Source organism: Heteronotia binoei, chromosome 4 (assembly GCF_032191835.1).
Source record: "Heteronotia binoei isolate CCM8104 ecotype False Entrance Well chromosome 4, APGP_CSIRO_Hbin_v1, whole genome shotgun sequence".
Taxonomy (NCBI): Eukaryota; Metazoa; Chordata; class Lepidosauria; order Squamata; family Gekkonidae; genus Heteronotia; species Heteronotia binoei.
Genome location: NC_083226.1, coordinates 144,101,298 through 144,121,938, shown reverse-complemented (window position 1 = coordinate 144,121,938; position 20,641 = coordinate 144,101,298). Strand labels below are relative to the sequence as shown.

General features: G+C 44.4%; 1 protein-coding gene across 2 annotated transcripts in view; it reads left to right on the top strand.

Moving 5' to 3' along the window:
• Positions 1-281: 281 nt before the first annotated feature.
• Positions 282-20,641, top strand: part of ZSWIM6 (zinc finger SWIM-type containing 6) — a 123,098-nt gene continuing 102,738 nt past the window's right edge. For both annotated transcript variants that reach the window (XM_060235933.1, XM_060235932.1), the window contains exon 1: positions 282-998. In XM_060235933.1, the coding sequence (XP_060091916.1) occupies positions 290-998 (709 nt within the window). In that variant the 5' untranslated portion in view covers positions 282-289. The remainder of the gene's footprint in view (positions 999-20,641) is intronic.

The following is a 20,641-nucleotide window of genomic DNA, read 5'->3' as shown; positions in this document are numbered from 1 at the left end:
CCGACTCCACTTCCCCCCTCCCTGTCTCCGTACCGTCACCACTGACGCGCTGAGCACACGGCCTCGGGGCCCGTTCTATTTATGTTTGTGGCCTCTTTCTCCCTCCTGTTTTTGCATATCCCTGCCCGTTTGCTCCCCTCCTTCTGTGCGCTAGGCGGTTGGTATCCGCCCACCTACCCATATATGGAAGAAGGAGGCGGAGCCTAATCTCCGGCAGCCTCTCGCTGGCTTCCTGGTGCCGTTTATAGAGTACAGCCACTTCCGCTGTCTGCTTAGAAGCGGCGCGATCATGGCGGAGCGCGGTCAGCTCCCTCTCCCCGCCAAGCGCCTCTGCTGCAGACCCGGCTACGGCGCCGGGTGCCGGCCAGGCCAGCGGGCGATTGGTGGCGGCGAAGGAGGCCTGGGCGGTGGCGGCGGGGCGCTGTGCGTGGCGGGACCCTCCTCCTCCGGCGCCGCCGCCGCCGCCTCCTCCTCGGCGGCGATCGCCTTCTCGCCCGCCCTCGCCGCCGCCTATGCCGCGCTGGGGGTGCTGCCGCTGGGCAAGACGCAGAGCCCGGAGTCGCTGCTGGACATCGCGGCGCGGCGCGTGGCGGAGAAGTGGCCGTTCCAGCGGGTGGAGGAGCGGTTCGAGCGCATCCCGGAGCCCGTCCAGCGCCGCATCGTCTACTGGTCCTTCCCCCGCAGCGAGAGGGAGATCTGCATGTACTCCTCCTTCAACACTGGCGCCGCCGCGGAAGACGCCGCCGCCGCCGCCACCAACTCCTCGGGAGCCGCCGCTGCCGCTCCCGGCGGGGGATCTAGCGCCGTCGGGGCCACCGGCACCGGCACCACCTCGGCCGTCGCCTCCAGCAACAGCGGCACCAACAACAACGCCGCGGCCGGAGGCGGCGGGGGCAGCGGCGGGGCAGCGGACGCCACGGCCGACGAGAACCGCCTGCCTTTCCGCAGGGGGATCGCTCTGCTCGACGGCGGCTGCGTCGACAACGTCCTGCAAGTCGGTGAGTCACTCGGCCGGGGAGGGGAAGGGAGGGAGGGTGGGGTGCGAGGAGGGGGAGGGAGAGACGGCAGACCCGGGAGCCTTCTGCTCTCTCCCTCCCCCAGCGGCTGGGTGCATTCGCGGTCCCTTCTCTCGCATTCTCCAGACTTGCCCCGGGGTGGGTGGGGGACACACGTTAATTTCCCCTCTCGCTTCGTCCACCGGTGCAGCCTCTGTATGCGTTCCCCGGTCTCATTTTATTTGTGTTTTTTTAGCGCCGCCCGCTCCCCTCTAGTATTCCAAGAATCCGGACCATCCAAGCAGCTCTTTGCCCCGCACGCACTCACCACAGCCAGCCCTTCCTCCCGCCTTTAAATCTCCTGCCATTAAGCTCCCCCACCTAATCCTTTCTGTCTCGCATCCAGACAAAACACGCACACGACGTCCTATTTCCTTCTACTCGTTTTAAGCCCAGTTCTCTCCCCCTCCACCGCTTAACCTGCTCCTGAGCGTTATTATCTTGCGCCAGTAGCTGGTCCTCTCCTGCCCCACATCTTCCTCCCTTTTCTGTTCTGCTCCCTCGATGTTATCCAAATATTCTTCTCCACAGTGTTTTGATTGTTCCTTCTTCTCTTACTGCCCCCCCTTTCCCAGCACCAGATAGTGTGAATGGAAGTGAATCAGCAGAAGGAGCCCCCAGGGGAAGGGGGAGGCAGGAATGCCTCCTTATTGCTTGGGTTTGCGAGGAGAGGCTGGAGTCTCCAAACAAAGACATTTCTAGGACAGCAGTACTTGAGGAGGCAATGAAATCCGCCATTGGCTTTGTAAAGACTCCTTGGGCGCTCCTGCCTGCCTGTCTGTCTCTTTCGCTTTCTCAGTCGCTCTTGCCCTTCTGGGTTTTTGCTGTTGGTGGCACTGGGGGTAGGTCATTGGGTCATAAAGCTGTCAGGTTACTGATGGGACTGGGGCTGAAAGGCGGCTTGTCTGAGGAGAGGGGGGAGGGTGCTGCCCAGGGGGACTGCTGTGCAGGAAGGCAGAGACGGCTAGGATGCTGCCAAATAGCTTTCAGAGGTAGCCGGTTTTAATCCCCCCTCCCTCCCCTAAAATAGGAGAAGTGCTGCTCTTCTTTCTGAATTCACGTTCTCTTCATCTGTGAATGCTGGTTTTTATTTTTTCTGGCAGAGAAGGCTCTCCTCCCCCCCCCCCCCCAACTTCTTGGTTTAAACTAAAGGGCTCTGGTGGGTAGTTCCCCTTTTTCCTTCTCTCCAGAGGGGTTACTTTTCTCAATAAAGAGGGTGGGGGAGAGGATGTGAGGCTTTCTGTGTGTCTGGCTTTCTCTTTTTCTGGGAGTAAGTCTCTGTTTCTGGAAATAGGCGGATGGGTGGTAATTTCTGTTAGAAAACTTCCTGGTTAGTGTGAGGCTCACTGTGAAGCTGGATCTTTTGTTGTGGCAGTGTTTCCAGTGGTTTGTGTTCATCTGCCCATCTCCAGTGGCCTTCAGGCTTCCCCCCCCCCCCCCTTGGAAGGAGGCCCTGGCACTTTCTCATTTTCATGTTTGTTTGTGTCCTTTTCAGTTTTCTGTTGCTCCTTGAAAAGGGGGGAATGAACAAAAGAAGCTCTTTCATTGCTTTTCACTGCCTGCGAAATAGCAAGGATCTTACAAAGGGGAAGGAGGGCTGGTGGTTTTAAAACTGCACAACTCGATTTTGCTTGCTTCTCAGACTTAACCCAGCTTGCTCCACTGTGAAACTTTAAATAGACCCTGTGGTTCTGCCCAGCTGCCCCCCAGCATTTGACCACATATGAGAGGCCTTAAAGTGGGTTGGAACCCACTAAACTAAGCCCCATAACTCTCTACTTATTCACAAGATCTCCACTTTCCTGTGGCTAGTATCACTCAATTTATAAAGATGTGGGTGATTCTCACTGGTGAGGTTTTAGTGTGTCCATACCAGAGTACCGTCTGTAGGGAAGAGAGTGTGTTTCTCCATCTTTAAATAAAAGTCAAAGCCAGCTCTGGTTTGTGCAGAATTGTTGGACTGTGAGACAGACTTCATGTGCTCCGTAATGGTGCCTTTCCCTTCTGCCTGCAAATGATTTAGCTCTGGGCAGTCTTCTAAGTTCTAATTAACATTCCTCTAGACTTCTGGGTCTGCCCCTCTAGCAGAGATTGAGGCATCTCTCTGTTTAGCGGTGGCACCACCAGAACTGAACCTCTTTCTGGTTTGGCTGGCATTGCCAAGGGCTTTTTTTTTTTGCCTCTGCTTGACTCCACTTGCAGGGGATGAGGAATGACAGGAGTGCACATAGGGAGGGTTTCTTGGCTGATTACATTTAAGCTAGGAATTCACTGTGAAAATAAAGCCAAGGGGCGATAAATAAAAGATGCAATCTTCTCCAGGAGACAGACACCCAGCATGGGCTTTGCTTTGCTTGCTTTCAGAATGTAGAAGAGGCCTCATTGAGAACTCGGTAAAAGGAGGAAAAAATAACTTGCATCGCCTTGGAAAAGGGGAGGGGCACTGGATGATGCTGGCAAAGGTCAATCTGAACAGGGGAAAATATGCATAAATATATCTCATGTCCACAGCTGCTTCTGGAACGCTTTAATAAATGTGCAGTGAATACTGCACACTACAAGTACACTTTCGTTTCTTACTTACATGAAATGTTGAAACCTCTCCAAACTGCTAATGTATGGAAACTTAGTATTTCACAGTACTGTTTAAGTGTGTGTGTGTATGGGGTGTGGTGAGGGATGAGCAAAGCAGATGCTGAAGTTTCCCAAATCACAAATATTTTCCTACAGCAAACGTTAGGGCTTGCTAAGGTTCGTTAACGCTTCATATGTAGCAAAAACTATAAATGAATAGTCTGTTTCAAATCCATAGGACATCTGCCTATGTTTACTTGATTTTTCTGTGAACAGATTTTAGTTGACTGGTTTTGTAAACTGGGTATAATTCAGTATTAGGAATTTCTGGCTTGTCCTCCCTTTGGTGTTGTGAGTTGCATTGGGGCAGAATGGCTGAAAAGCAGAGTAGAAATAAGTACTAATGCATATGCAAAAATGTTGGCCTCATTTAATGCTCATGCTTGGTATTTACAGTGTATGTTTTTTTTCACATATTATAGCCAGCAACTGATACTTTTTTGTTGAAATGGTGTATATGAACCAGTTTTGTACATTAGAATGAAAATTGCAGAATTGTCATACTGTATATGAGATGCTTGTCTTAATTTGCATGCTTTTAAAAAATTTATACTGAATCTGTCCTGCTTTTTAAAATCTGTACATTAAGGTTTCCCCTGTCAGATTGTATCATCAGAACTGTAGGTCATGTCAAACTAGTCTTATGAGCATGTTCATCTTATTTCTGAAAACTTAACTATATGTAACACCTGGAAGATAACATATTCTTATTTAATACATTTCCAATTCTATCTGCAGACTTCAGAAATGTTTGATGAAGCTATGTCAAATATCCTGGGATCATTCTAAACTTGGGGCAGGCCAAAGTTTTAAATGATATATCATTGTGCAAATAGTATTAAACTTTGTTGTATGGATATTTTCATATAGGGCACAAAGGGCAATGTCTGCATTAGGGTGAATTTGTCTTGTAACTGTCAATGGATATCATAACTTTAGGAAGGTGATAAGTAGGAATTGCACTATACTTTTTTCCTTAAGCACTTATTTAAAGGTGAATAGAGCTTTGGTAAATATAGTTTAGCTATGGTACTGCAGCAAATTTATAATAGCTCTAAACCTCTGTGGTATTTGTGTCTCTTTGAATAACCAGGAATGCAAATGGCTTTTTAAAAGGGCTAGTAAGTGTGAAATATGGTCATTGATTACAAGTGGAGAAAATGGGTGTTTCTTTTTGCTGATGTTCCTTACAGATAAGGATCAGCAAATGAATTTATCTTTGGTCAGGATTTAATGAGACCTTTCATCTGCCTTGATGGCCTTTCAGCCCCTTTTTTGCCCATTTTGGTTTGCAGAGTTTGATATTTCTATCAAATATTAAATATTTCTGTCATTTTAGTATTTATTGGCAGTGTATCTTAGGCTTTGTTTGCTGTTGCGGAAATTAGTATGTCTTTTGCTCCCTGGCATGTGTTTATGGTGGGGATGGGTTTCTTGCACATCTAGGTGCCTGGGTTGAGCCATGGCGATACCATCCTAGTTCCATCTGCCCAGCTGTGACCATTGTGTCATAGCTTTTGAAAATCTGTCACACTAGAAGACAGAGTAATGTGTGTTGCAGTTACCACCCAGGGTAGTAGTTAAATGGCAGGTTCTATTATAACATTTCCTAGATATCCTGCCTCTTAGCCTTACTGACTCCTTCCTTGGCTTCAATTGCCAGTCTTTACCATGAAAACCTCAAAAGCAGTTCAGCTTTGCTGTTCAGAAGAGACAATATTGTGCTTTCTGCCTAGGTTAAGACAGTAATTCTGCTTCTAGCTAAGCTTCATATTATCACCTTCTTTTATGTTCTGGGAGGTTAATTAATGGTATTTTTTTTTCAACTTTCATAAGCAAACATATTTCTGTCTGTTTCTAAAAGTTTTTATTTTGATTGTGATATTAAACATGTTGAGATAATGGGGGCCTGCTGGCTCATGCAAGAGCCTCTGACTGCATATACAGAAGCTTGCGACTGTCTGTAACAGTTGGGATCTCAAGGGCCTGTGCCTGCCATTACTTGCAGTGAAGGGAAGTAGCAGCGACTTCCTTGTTGTACCTGAAAGGGCTGGAATGACACTTTATGACTATGGATGTGGTCAGAGTCCATAACTGTTACAACCATCAAAAGGCTTATGTATACCTGGAGCTAGCTCAGGTTGCTGCATTAACCAGTTCTAAATTCCCAGACTGTCTTAACTGGTTGGTTAGGTTGCCAGCCACCATACTAAGTATTGCAGTATGTAACAGTTCTTCAACTCTGGCCAGGTGTGGTGACAGCAGCTGATGCCCCTATCTGTTGAAGTTCCATAAATGAGCAATTTAAAACAAGTTGATAGGAGCCAAAGAAACTACTGAAGTCAAACCTATTTCATAATTTGCTCCTTATTTGCAGTGTTCCACACAGTTACATCTCTCTGCTGATGATTGCATGCATGTAATGCTCATTTTCTGGCACGAAGTTAAGGGTGGAGTTTATGTAGACTGTACATGTATGAAATCAGCAGTCAGACTGCTGATGATAGGTAAACCATTTTATGTTGCACAACTTAAAATGCTTCTAGGGGGTGAGTTGGTTAGAATTTTGCCTACTGGTTAATCCAGTTTTGATGCCAGGGCAACTTCTTGAGTGTTAGTGCAATCCAGTGCTTATATTCTCTCTTGGCACATAACTGAGGGAAGTGGGTGTGTTTAGCATGACCTATCTGGAAGGAAAACTAGCAACTTGGAGACTTCAAGAAATTGAATTGTAGCACTGATACTGACTCTTAAAATCTTTGTTTGACAGTAGGTTTTAATTCAAAATAGATTACAGTAAAAATAGCACATTACTGCTGTCCCCAGTTCCTGTCAAATCATAATGCAGAAGCAAGACGAGCAGCACTGGAATTAGAGAGCAAACCTTTGGTGGAAACTTTGATTGAACAGGGGCCGGGCCTTATGGATGACCTGCTTTGTCCTCTGGCTTTTCTTCCCTTGTGAACTGAGTGGTGGAACATGGACTGAGTCTTAGTTTCATTTTTAGCATCTGCTGTGAGTGTCTGTCCTTGTCCTTTAAGAGTTTTGTTTGGGAACCTGTATTGCTTGGAATTTTGGGTTGAACACAGCAGTGCATTCATAAATGTCTGTCTCTTGCTGGGTTTCTGGTCTCAAATTCATATATGATTCTTATTCACAGCTTCTTTCAGCTTGTTATGGGTGTACTCAAAATACATCAGTGTCTTCGTTAGCTAAAGGCAATGGATGCATCAGTATCTTACATAGAATGGATTTAAAAAACTTTTTGTCACACTGGCTTAACTGTCATGATCAGGGTTGCCTGTGGGCTGTTGATGTTATCAGGTTCAAACTGCATGTAACTGGCAGACACACTTGTTTAAACCTCTGGCCCAGTATGTACAAAATAGGGGTGAGCATCTTGTTTTTATTTTTAGGGCCAAAGGGGAGGTGGTGGGGAAACTGAACCCGCTGCTAACTTTCCAAAGCCTCTTTTCTTCTTCCCTCTTGCTCTCCCAGTGCTCTTCTCTAAGCCAATTTAACTTAAAGCATCTGTGCTTGTCCAAGAAAGAAAAGCTGTGTGTGTGTTGGGGGGGGAGGTGAGAATTTCAGAGAGGAGAATCACAACTTGGGGAGAGTTTAGCACTTACTATGAAGTTGATCCATGTCCTTCATATGTTGTTGGAGCAGACGTGCTGAAACAGTGTTCACGTCTGCCTCTTGTAGCTTTGGTAGCTGCTCAACTTCTGACTACAGTTCCCTCCCTATACCCATTTCTTTTATTTCCATCTTACTGGAAAGGGTGCAAGCCAAGATAGGTAACAGTTGTTTTAAAAGGTGGTGAAAGGTATGCTCAAGTGTTGCGCCAGTTGCAGTATATTATAAATGCTACTAGGCGCTTCCATGTTTCAGACCATGTGAGGCTATTCAGGAATGTTGATATTGTTTGCTTCCTTCCAAGTTGTTCATAATTGTTAGTGTCAGGCCTTTTTTGTAGAAAAAGCCTAGCAGGAACTCATTAGTATGTGAGGCCACACCTCTGACATCACAATCATTTGCATACTAGGCCAAACCTCTGACATCATCAGAAGCGCTAGAATATCTTTTTTGAGGTGTGGTAACAATTCTGGTCACCACACCTCAAAAAAGATATTCTAGCATTGGAAAAAGTCCACAAATATATAGCCATATATATAGCCATCAATGTTCCCTCTAAGCTGCAGAGTCATATGAGCAAAAATTCTACTTTTTGAGCTACTGGTATTAAAGTTGTGAGCTACTGGCATTAAACTTGTGAGCTACTGCATAAATTATTGTGCTCTGGGATCATCCTCACTGAGCTAAAACAAAAATGTGTGAGCTGGAAGCTAAAAATCTGTGAGCTAGCTCACACTAAGAACACAAGAGAAGCCATGTTAGATCAGGCCAATGGCCCATCCAGTCCAACATTCTGTGTCACACAGCGGCCAAATATATATATATATATATATATATATATATACACACACACACACACACACACACACACACACACATATATATACATACACACACACACACACACACTGTGGCTAATAGCCACTGATGGACCTCTGCTCCATATTTTTATCTAACCCCCTCTTGAAGGTGGCCATGCTTGTGGCCGCCACCACCTCCTGTGGCAGTGAATTCCACATGTTAATCACCCTTTGGGTGAAGAAGTACTTCCTTTTATCCGTTTTAACCTGTCTGCTCAGCAATTTCATCGAATGCACATGAGTTCTTGTATTGTGAGAAAGGGAGAAAAGTACTTCTTTCTCTACTTTCTCCAACCCATGCATTATCTTGTAAACCTCTATCATGTCACCCCTCAGTCGACGTTTCTCCAAGCTAAAGAGCCCTAAGCGTTTCAACCTTTCTTCATAGGGAAAGTGCTCCAGCCCTTTAATCATTCTAGTTGCCCTTTTCTGAACTTTCTCCAATGCTATAATATCCTTTTTGAGGTGCGGCGACCAGAACTGCACACAGTACTCCAAATGAGACCGCACCATCGATTTATACAGGGGCATTATGATACTGGCTGATTTGTTTTCAATTCCCTTCCTAATAATTCCCAGCATGGCGTTGGCCTTTTTTATTGCAAACACACACTGTCTTGACATTTTCAGTGAATTATCTACCACGACCCCAAGATCTCTCTCATGGTCAGTCTCTGCCAGTTCACACCCCATCAATTTGTATTTGTAGCTGGGATTCTTGGCCCCAATGTGCATTACTTTGCACATGGCCACATTGAACCGCATCTGCCACGTTGACGCCCACTCACCCAGCCTCAACAGATCCCTTTGGAGTGCCTCACAATCCTCTCTGGTTCTCACCACCCTGAGCAATTTAGCGTCATCCGCAAATTTGGCCACTTCACTGCTCACTCCCAACTCTAAATCATTTATGAACAAGTTAAAGAGCATGGGACCCAGTACCGAGCCCTGCGGCACCCCACTGCTTACCGTCCTCCACTGCGAAGACTGCCCATTTATACTGACTCTCTGCTTCCTATTACTCAGCCAGTTTTTGATCCACAAGAGGACCTGTCCTTTTACTCCATGACTCTCAAGCTTTCTAAGGAGCCTTTGATGAGGAACTTTATCAAAAGCTTTCTGGAAGTCAAGGTAAACAACATCTATCGGGTCTCCTTTGTCCACATGTTTGTTCACCCCCTCAAAGAAATGTAACAGGTTAGTGAGGCAAGATCTTCCCCTACAGAACCCATGCTGAGTTTTCCTCAATAACCCGTGTTCATCAATGTGCCTACCCATTCTGTCCTTGATAATGGTTTCTACCAACTTTCCCGGTATTGAAGTCAGACTGACTGGCGTGTAATTTCCCGGATCTCCTCTGGAACCCTTTTTAAAGATGGGGGTGACATTTGCTTCCTTCCAGTCCTCAGGAACAGAGGCAGCTTTCAATGAAAGATTTCAGATTTTTGTTAGAAGATCCACAAGTTCAACTTTGAGTTCTTTCAGAACTCTCGGATGTATGCCATCCGGACCCGGTGACTTATTAGTTTTTAATTTGTCTATTAGTTGTAGGACCTCCTCTTTTGTCACCTCAATCTGACTCAGGTCTTTCAACACCCCTTCCAATATTAGTGGTTCTGGGGCGGGCAAACACTTCTCATCTTCCACGGTGAAGACAGAGGCAAAAAATGCATTCAGCTTCTCAGCCATTTCCCCATCCTCCTTCAGTAATCCTTTTACCCCATGGTCATCCAAGGGCCCCACTGCTTCCCTGGCTGGTTTCCTACTTCTAATATATTTGAAGAAATTTTTATTGTTGGTCTTTATTTTTTTTGCAATATGCTCCTCATAGTCCCTTTTTGCCTGCCTGATCACAGTCTTTCATTTGATTTGCCACTGCCTGTGTTCCCTTTTATTAATCTCACTTGGACTGGTTTTCCACCGCTTAAAGGAGTCCTTCTTACCTTTTACAGCTTCCATTACTTTGTTTGTTAACCATGCTGGCCTCTTCTTATACCTGTTTGTGCCTTTCCTAACTTGTTGTATGTATTTTATCTGAGCTTCTAGGATTATAGTTTGAAATAGTCTCCAAGCTTCCCCAAGGGTTTTGACCGTATTAACCTTTCCTTTCAGTTTCCTCCTCACATGCCTCCTCATCTCAGAGAATTTACCCCTTTTAAAGTTAAATGTGGTTGTGGCGGTCTTTTTGGGCAACTCCCTATTTATACAAACGGTGAAATCAATAACATTATGGTCACTGCTCCCAAGCGGCGCAATCACTTTTACATCTCTCACTAAGTCTTGGGCATTACTTAGGACCAGATCCAGGATCGCCCCACCCTTGGTAGGTTCTGAGACCATCTGCTCCATAGCACAGTCATTGAGAGCATCAAGAAACTCAATCTCTTTCTCTCGACCAGAAGACATATTGACCCAATCAATCTGCGGGTAGTTAAAATCACCTATTACGACACAGTTTTTACATTTAGCCGCTATCTTTAATCCTTCCATCATATTATAATCATCCTCTCTCTTTTGATTTGGTGGGCGATAACAAACTCCCATAGTTAAATTTCCTTTTGGGCCCTCTATTTCAACCCAAAGCATTTCTAAAAGGGAATCTAATTCTCTGACCTCAGTCTTACTGGACTGTATATCCTCTCTGACATACAGAGCCACCCCACCTCCAACCCTTCCCTCCCTATCCTTCCGATATAACTTATATGCAGGAATCACCGTGTCCCACTGATTCTCCTCATTCCACCAAGTTTCTGAAATTCCCACAATGTCTATGTTTTCTCCCAACACTAAACATTCCAATTCACCAATTTTACTTCGGACACTTCTAGCATTTGCATACAAACATTTATAATTTCCCAGGCAAGCTAGGCCCGCCACCTTCCTCCTGCCGCCTCGAGACTCTGGCAGACAGTCCATACTGTTTGTCACCATCACAGTGGACAACTCTGATCCATTACCCGGTAGAAAAATAGAAGCCAACCCTTCATCTCTTTGAGACGAGTCCTCCCGAACCAGAGGCATTCCACCTCCTGTCGGCTTTCCCCCAAGATTTAGTTTAACTCAGCTTAGAGGGAACACTGATAGCCATCCCAGGAAAAAAAAAACCAAATTCCAACACACTACTCGATCACAAGAGCCAGTATGGTGTAGTGCAGGGGTGGCCAAACTTGCTTAAACTTAAGAGCCACATAGAATAAATGTCAGATGTTCAAGAGCCACAAGGCATGAACGTCAGATGTTTGAGAGCAGAGGGAGGAATGAAAGAGGTGGAAAGAAAGCAACTTTAATTTTAAATGCATTTTCTAAGCTGCTGGCTGGCTTGAAGAAGTGATTTAAAGAGAGAAATGCCTTCTCCAAATTGGCTGACAGGGCAGTGAGGGTTCCAAGAGCCACACAATATATGTGAAAGAGCCACGTGTGGCTCCTGAGCCACAGTTTGGCTACCCCTGGTGTAGTGCTTAAAGAAAGAAAGAGAAATAAAGCAAACAGACAGAGAAAAAGACTGACTGACAGAAAGAGGGAGGGAGGAAGGAAGTGTGGGGGTGGGAAATAAGGCAAACAGGGAAAAAGAACTATTGATAGAAAGACTGACAGAAAGGAAGAAAGACTGGGGAAGTGGAAAATAAAACAAAGGGGGAAAAGACTGAGAAAAAATTAATAAATGAAAGGGAGAGAGAAGAAGGAAAGAAAGAAAAAAGAGAGGTGGGAATAAAGCAAACAGAGAAAGAAATATTGACAGAAAGAATGAAAGAAAAAAAAGTGAGAGTAGGAAATAAAGCAAATAGACAGGGAAAAAGAAAGACAGACAATGAGAGAGAAACGGAAAGAAAATAAAAGAAATGGGAAAAAAGGGGTGAGAAGGGATGGGACCAACTCACCTTTAAAATTGCTGCTTGTCACAGGAAGCCCACTGCCCCGGAGGTGTGACAGGGCCCCCAACCCCCTGAACCAAAACTCCACCTTTTCCTGTGATGTCACTTCCAGAATGTCCACCAGTGGGGCCAGGGCACTAGAAGCCCTCCCACTGTTGCTTCCCCCTCCTCCCAGCACCTAAGAATACAGACAGAGCATCACTTGCAGGGAAAGAAAGAAGGGGGGGGGGCAAAGAAAAAAAAGCCTTCCTCACCATCAGATGACCTCAGCCAGCAACAATATTGCCCAGGGGTTGTTTGGTAAAAAAAAAAAAAAGCTACTGGAATGCTCACTCCCCACCCCTCCCGGATGAAAAAAACATACGCACCCTTCTTTGTCACCCAGGCCTTCCGGGGAAATCTCCCCAAAAGAACACTGCAAGGCACAGGAAAGCTCATACTTTGAACACTTCATGGGTCTAAAGCGCCAGTGGACGCCAGCTTTTCTCTCAAACACTGGGAGGGGGGGAGAAGGAAGGAGAGGCAGCCCAGCTCCTCTCTGCACAACACAGAGATGGGGGAAGGAAGGAAGCCAAACAGAGCTCAGACTTTGCAGCCTATGTCAGTCTTCAAGGCTAGCTTTTCTCTGCACAACAGAGAGATGGGGGAAGGAAGGAAGCCAAACGGAGCTCATGCTTTGCAGCCTGCGTCAATCTTCAAGGCTAGCTTTTCTCTGCACAATGGAGACGGGGAAAGGAAGGAAGCCAAACGGAGCTCAGGCTTTGCAGCCTGTGTCAGTCTTCAAGGCTAGCTTTTATTTGCACAACAGAGACGGGGGAAGGAAGGAAGCAGAGCAAAGGTCATGCTTTGCTAGGGGCGGGGCTAACTTTGGCTTTTCTTGTGACCCAGTAGTGAGGCTTCCGTGGTCTGGTACTGGTTAATGACCCTGCAAATGGAAAACACTGGTCTAGAGTGAACAATAGTTAGCTTAGATGGGCCAATAATCTGATTTAAGGTTGCCTTACATGTTTAATATGTGTTTTTAAATATTGCCAGTGCTCTTGAATATATGAAAGATTAGTAATTTAAGCCTTAATACATCTTTACTGATTTTTCTCCCCTGTTGTCTTTGAAAAGAGTTCCTGTGGCATTTCATTGTTCTACAAAATGCTGAGTGTTTTATTAAGGTTACATTTACTGCAAGGTCTTCTAGCTAAACTGGGGCTTCCCTCAGAAATCAGTTCTGAAGGGGCCGCAACTGCAACAGTTTTAAAATCTAAGGTGTCAAACCATTGTTTGTATCATTATACTTGTAAAAAGAGCTTGGTTTTGGTATTTTAAGTGGATACATCCAGCAGTTTTTGAAACAGGAAGATATGTGCAGGTGTTGTCTGAGGAGGCCTGATATTAAATGAGAGGATGTAAGAGAACTTGTCAGTAAGTTCTCATGATGGGGGAGTTAGCTAACCAGAGACATTGGAAACTCACTAAATGAATGTGCTGATCTGCCTCTTCTCCATTTTAACAGCCTGCTTTTTTTTTAAGTTACCTCTTTGTTAATTGGTATCAGATTCACTAATACTAGTAGGGTTGTACACAAGGCACGTGAGGTGGCAGAGGAGGGAGCACATAGACCTAAATGAATGCAGTCATTTTGTCCATGGCCTTTTATTCCACATGATCTTGGAGAAGGAAAGCCTTAGCATCAGAGTCTTTGTTAACTTTAGTTGGTTTTGAGCTGCTAGTAGTTTTTTTTGTTTGTTGTTCCCAGCTGCTAGTTTACAGTGCTGGCTGATGTATCACAGAGGTGGCTTACTGTGATGAGCATTCTTGCAGTGTAAGCATTGCATTTATAAATACTTGACTATCAGGTATAGAAAAATGTGTTAAGCTAATACTATTGCAGTGTTTGATTGTGAGATGCCAGACTGGTTGTACATGTAGACTGCCTTGTATCGAAGCCAGATTTTAACCACAATGGCTTAGACCTTATCTAGTAAAGTCAGTGACACTTCTGGAAGCAAACTTTCCTGTATTTCCTCCTTTGTGGGAACAGTAAGGGGAGAGTGAACTGGGGTGGGTCTGCAGTAGGAGGTAGGACTTAGTGAAAATGCCGCCTTCCATCTTCTGCTATAGTGAAGGTTTCTGCTTGTGGAAAATATGGTTAGGATGCAAGTCAATTGCTTTCTTGTGTGGCTGGTTATCCTTTCCCTATGCAATTACAGCTTTTTGATTCTTGGGCAGTGTAATCTTAGCTCCACTTTCCAGACTTCATTGGGTCTATGCCACAGCATGACTTTGGTTCTGTCGTGCCACTGGTTAATGGGCTAAATTCTTCCTCTCTTTTTGTCAGCAATTTGTTTAAATACAGGTGTGTTACAACTTAAATTTAACAAAAGACCTAAAACATTAACTGAAAAAGGCAAAAAGGTCATACAGTTAAGTCTGTTTTCTAGTATCCTGGGCTTCCCCATTTGAATGGGCAATGGATGGGCAAACTCTTCAGCCTGTAGACTATATCTGGACATAGAAATTCTGTGGTGGGAGAGGGCGACATAAATGTGCACATGGACAAAATGAATTATGTTCAGACAAGTCATGTAGGCTGTGGCTAGAGGAATTAGAGCAAAGTTCTGCAGTGCTTAGCTTGTTTCCAGGAATGCTTCTGGGACCTTATGAATCTCCCATTTATTTTGGGTTGGGTGGGTGCTCTCTAGGGAAAATATGAAGGGTGGTGGTGTGGGGCATACCCAGCACCTCAAATCTGAGGCATTTGGTACTTTTTTGCTTCCTTATACAGTTGTTTCGTGTAGTGGTTAAGTGTGTGGGCTCTTGTCTGGGAGAACCAGGTTTGATTCCCCACTCATCCACTTACAGCTGCTGGAATGGCCTTGGGCTAGCCATAGCTCTTGCAGGAGTTGTCCTTGAAAGGGCAACTGCTGTGAGAGCCCTCTCAGCCCCACCCATGTCACAGGGTGTCTGTTGTGGGGGGAGAAGATATAGGAGATTGTAAGCTGCTCTGAGTCTGATTCAGAGAGAAGAGCAGGATATAAATCTGCAGTCTTCTTGTTCTTCTATGTGTCTGCCTTGCTCCCACTAGAGACAGATGACATTATGAATATGCAAAGGACAGAGAAAGTAAGCAGAGCTTTTTCTGCCTCTCCCATAATACAATTTGGCAACACCCAATGAAGTTCTTAGGCAATAGGCTCAGGACAGCAAGAGTAGTACTTTACTCAGCAGGTAATTAAATTCAGGTATTCACTGCCAGCGGACTTATTGACAGCCACAAGCTTAGATTGCTTTGAAATGGAACTAGATAGATTAATGGAGGCTTGATACCTTGGTTACTTCTTGCCATGGTGAGTAAAGGGAATTTCTTTCAGAGGCAGCAGACTTCTGAGTATCAGTACCAGGAGGCAGCATCAGGAAAAGCCTTGACCTCTGTCTTGTTCTTTGTCTCTCCTTGGCTGCTGTGTGAAAATATATGCTGGACTAGATGTACCGCTGGTCAGATTCTGCAGGGTTCTTGCATTATGTGAGTGGAGTTCTGCAATGAGAGGGTGAGATTGCTAATAATGTCCATTCACTTCATCCACCTGCAGAAGTGTTCCTGCAAGTTGGAAAGAGATGATTGGATCTAAGCCTATAATGATAAAAAGCAAACTGCTGTTTTGTCTTGTACCAGTAGTGAGCATAAATGATAACTGCAGTTATGAAAAGCTGTTATAATCTGCAGTGTGGTGTAGAAGTTAAAAGTGGCAAACTCTAATCTGGCGAACCAGGTTTGATTCCCCACTCCTCCATGTAAAGCCAGCTGGGTTACCTTAGATAAGTCATAGTTCTCTCAGCCCCACCTACCTCACAGTGTCTGTTGTGGGGAGAGGAAGGGAAGGAGATTGTAAACTGCTCTGAGACTCCAAGTGAAGGGTGGGGTATAAATCCTCCTCCTCCTTCTTCTTTTTCTTTCTCCCAGAAATTTGTGCAAAAGGTTCACAAGTCTTCAAGCTAGTAATGGTAACAGGTGCATTTTTTAAGATCTTAAAGGACTTTTGGACACCATCCCCCCCCACACACACAGGGTAGGAGCAGGAAGTATATTTGTTTTACAATATTTATATTCTGCCTTTCTGCTCTTTACAAGGGCCACAAGGATGGTTCATAAAAACATATATCACATTTAAAAACACCCCCCTCAGGACACAATATCGTTAAAATCAAAGCTAAAATACAAGGACATAAGAACAGCAATTAAAACTGAGATCACTGAATAGAGCTTTACGGAAGGGTAAACTGTGTTGTTGCTTTACAACTAACTAATAGTGACCCCATGAAGTTCCACCTCTTGGGGTTTTCAAGGCAAAAGGTGAGCAGTGGTGGTTTGCAAATGCCTTCCCCTGCATAGGAACTCTGGTCTTCCTTCATGGTCTCCTGTAGCTGATCCTACTTAGCTTCCAACCTCTGACAAGATCAGGCTAGGCTGGGCCATTAGGGATGCTGAAATCTTTATAGAACATAACCAGTGAAACCCATTAAGCCAATAGTACATCTGTAACACAATTAATGTTCTCTATCCTATCACAGTAGAGAGATGGGCAGCAATGTTCTGCCCTTTAACATTTTTTCACCTGCTCTGTGCAGTGAATGTCCCCATGCTAGCATTCTCTTTTTTCTTCTTCTCCCCTCCACGTTCCTGGGAACCTGAGGTATGCAAGTATGGGAAGGAGTTTGCAGCATGAGCCTCTGCCATGTGATCTTGGGCTTCTGATGTTGGGTGTAAGACGATGTCACTGTACCTCCTGTGTCTTTAGGGTACTGCTTGGAATAGAGCATCAGAAACATCTGTTCTGCCAGCAAAGTGTGGTTCGCAGCACTTTAACTAGTTCTCAGTAAAGGCATGTAGTCACAGCTTGGCTTGAATTAATATGGATGTATGAAGTATCCCTTCTTACAGCCCAGTTTCAGAGTTCTCAGATGTGCAATCATGGGGTCTCTCACTCATTTACACTTGGTGGTGGAACGTCACATAGCTCTGTTGGGCAGCATATTTGTATTGAGTGTCTGTGGAGGTGTCTTTCTAGAAAATATGGAAGCTGCATCAGGTGGTATGAGTACATTATTGATTTCTTGTGAAATGTTGCCATCTAAGCTTCTCGTGTGAGACAAATATGCTTCATTCGGAAGAACGAGTTTAAATTTATATTCCGTTTTAAAATGTAGTAGTTTAGTCAAGGCAAAGAAAAAATGGCTGACCAAATTAGGATCTGCTTCATGAATTTGAGGGAAGGCATCTTGAAGATGGAAGCGTGAGAGGAAAAATTGCTCTTTTATTGAGCACCATGCAGCTGTGTACTATAAAGCTTTCATGGTAATTCTGCCTCTGAGGGATAAACTGCAGATTATGGCCATAGAGTATGTTGCCAGAACAGAATTTCCATCCCCCATAAGTTTAAACACACTTGTTTCTTGATGTCATCACATCAAACACTTTTATTGGTAGCCATTTGGCATGCATCAGGGCAGGGTAACTTTTTTTTTTAAAGAGGATTTGGGAACAAGACAAACGCTGTCCCACCCCCCAGAAGTATCCCCACACTTTTGGTACCCAAACCCTGATTTCCCCATTTAATAGCCTGTGTGCAGTTCTGAAAGATTTTTCTAAGGCAGCAGTTTCATTTTCCCCTAATGGTAAAGAGTACGTGGAATGCAAATCAAAGTTAGCTTGTAAACTTGGAAGAGCATTGGCTCACAATGCTAGGTTATGTCTTAGTTTCATCTAATTTGACTTAGTCAGCCATAAATGCAAGGCCAATAAGAGGATGTCTCTGGAGGTAGGAAGTAATTTTTGGCAGCTGGCTTAACTTCATGATTCAGGGCAAGAAGTGATAGTGTTTGGCTCCCTTTAAAGGTCTTCTGTGGGATTGAGCCATATAATCATTCTTTCTGTTGATTATGATTAATGTTGATTAATGTTCATGTTGCTGCTTCATGGCTGGTAGGTAAAGCAGGCATAAAAAGCTGTGTGACCATAGAACTTGTAAACATTGGTATTCAGTATTATTGTAAGACTTGGGCCTGACCCGAGTCTGAACCTCACGCATTAGAACCTCAAGCATTTTGAAAAATGGAAATGTTGGTATCTCTTTATAAACTTGTTTCTCCGGAAAAAAAATAATTGAAAGATTGGGGCGTTGGGATGCAGGTGGTCTGATGACCTCTTTATCAGTACAGAAGAATTCAGGTTCTGCAGGTTGATGAACACAAGTGAGTTCATGTGAAAGAGCTCCCCTTTTTACTTAATAGGGATAATGGAGCCAGTGTTGTGTAGTCACTAACCACTGTAGTGATTAGGATGGTGAACAAGGATTGGGGATTAGTACAGTTGAAATTGTCCTTCAGCCAGGAAACTCACTGGTTGATGTTGACTAGAGGTGGCCAAACTTGCTTAACATAAGAGCCACATAGAATAAATGTCAGATGTTTGAGAATTGAGACATGAACAAATATTGCATGCACATCTTCATTAAAACTCTTAATACTTTCTTTGCACAGAAAGATATAAAACATATGTATGCACACAACCATGCTAGGAGATTTATTAAAAACAAAACCTGAGAATAACAGTCCCTGTAAGACCAGTATTGGGAGAAGATAGGGAATTATTTTTTGGCACTAATAGGAGAAGGAAACATACATGTACCATATAAATCACTGACCGCTTTTTGCATCATTACGCATCTCTCTTTGCCTTGACTCCTAGGTTAATAAATACAGCTCCTACAAGAGCTATGAAACTAAGGGGGAACCCTGTGTCACCCTCTTTAATTCCGTCCCTCCTTCCAGTGGCTCCCTTGGCTCTCGTGCTCTCTTTTCCTGCTCTAGGTCTCCAGGTGACCTCTGTGGTGGTGAAGAGCTTGCAAGACAGTGTGCGTTTGCAATAAAAAAGGCCAACGCCATGCTGGGAATTATTAGGAAGGGAATTGAAAACAAATCAGCCAGTATCATAATGCCCCTGTATAAATCGATGGTGCGGTCTCATTTGGAGTACTGTGTGCAGTTCTAGTCGCCGCACCTCAAAAAGGATATTATAGCATTGGAGAAAGTCCAGAAAAGGGCAACTAGAATGATTAATGGGCTGGAACACTTTCCCTATGAAGAAAGGTTGAAACGCTTGGGGCTCTTAAGCTTGGAGAAACGTCGACTGCGGGGTGACATGATAGAGGTTTACAAGATAATGCATGGGTTGGAGAAAGTAGAGAAAGAAGTACTTTTCTCCCTTTCTCACAATACAAGAACTCATGGGCATTCGATGAAATTGCTGAGCAGACAAGTTAAAACGGATAAAAGGAAGTACTTCTTCACCCAAAGGGTGATTAACATGTGGAATTCACTGCCACAGGAGCTGGTGGCGGCCACAAGCATAGCCACCGTCAAGAGGGGGTTAGATATAAATATCAAGCAGAGGTCCATCAGTGGCTATTAGCCACAGTGTGTGTGTGTGTGTGTATGTGTATATATGTATATATATAATTTTTGGGGGCCACTGTGTGACACAGAGTGTTGGACTGGATGGGCCATTGGCCTGATCTAACATGGCTTCTCTTATGTTCTTAAGCCTACCTATTTCCCCTTTCTTCTGAACTTCAAACACAGTGGAAATAGTCATCTACCTATAGGTCAGCGCTTTTATCGGTTGACTGAGGTCCCAATGCTAAGCATACTTAAGAGTAAGCCAGAATTATGTTCCTCCTTGACTTCCAGGAGCCACACAATATGTGTGAAAGAGCTGCATGTTGCTCCCGAGTATCAGTTTGGCCACCCGTGATGTTGACCCTGTCACCTTATTTTGGCCAAGCCTCCCCTGCAGGGCAGGGATGTTGTGAAGTTCCAAAGGATACAATGTGTCTGATTGGTGATGATGCTTAGGAGCTGCCCACATACCCAAAGGACTTTTAGGGTGTTTCTGCTTGCTGCTAAAGAAGTCTTCAGAGTCTCACAAAGCAATTGCATGTCAACCCACACCTATTACTTTCCAAATGGTTAAGCTGCAAAAGAAAATTACCTTGTGTTGCCATTTTTTGCTGATGCACTGGGTTTAATATTATGGCTGACTCATTTATTGAACCTACTAATAGCTACTTTCCCCCACCATAACTGTTAAGTTCCCTGAACCAAATGTGTTTCCCACTTGAGTCAACATGAAAGGATTTTTCTGTTGAACTAGTCAGCTGTTTACTTGTGAACAGCTGATGGAATTTCCTTGTTTCAGAGGGTAAAATGAGCTGGTCCTTTAGGCAGACTTGGATAATTTCCAAGCGTCTAGAAATCTGAGTCTCATGCCTTGGAACTGAAAATTCATTTTTTTCCCTCTCCAGTTTTGCCTTTGAGCCAACTTAAGGTCTAGCTCAGAAAGAGTTTCTTGAAAGCGAAACAGCAGTGGTCTGGCATATAGCCTGATACCAGTTCTTTGACATGATAGTAAAGTGTGAGGAAACTTGTGGATTTTAGCTTTGTAGATTTTATTAATGTAAAATGGCTGGCAGGTCACATAAATTATAATAGCAATGATTATGTGTTTATGGCAGAACGAGAGCGGAAATTTTTA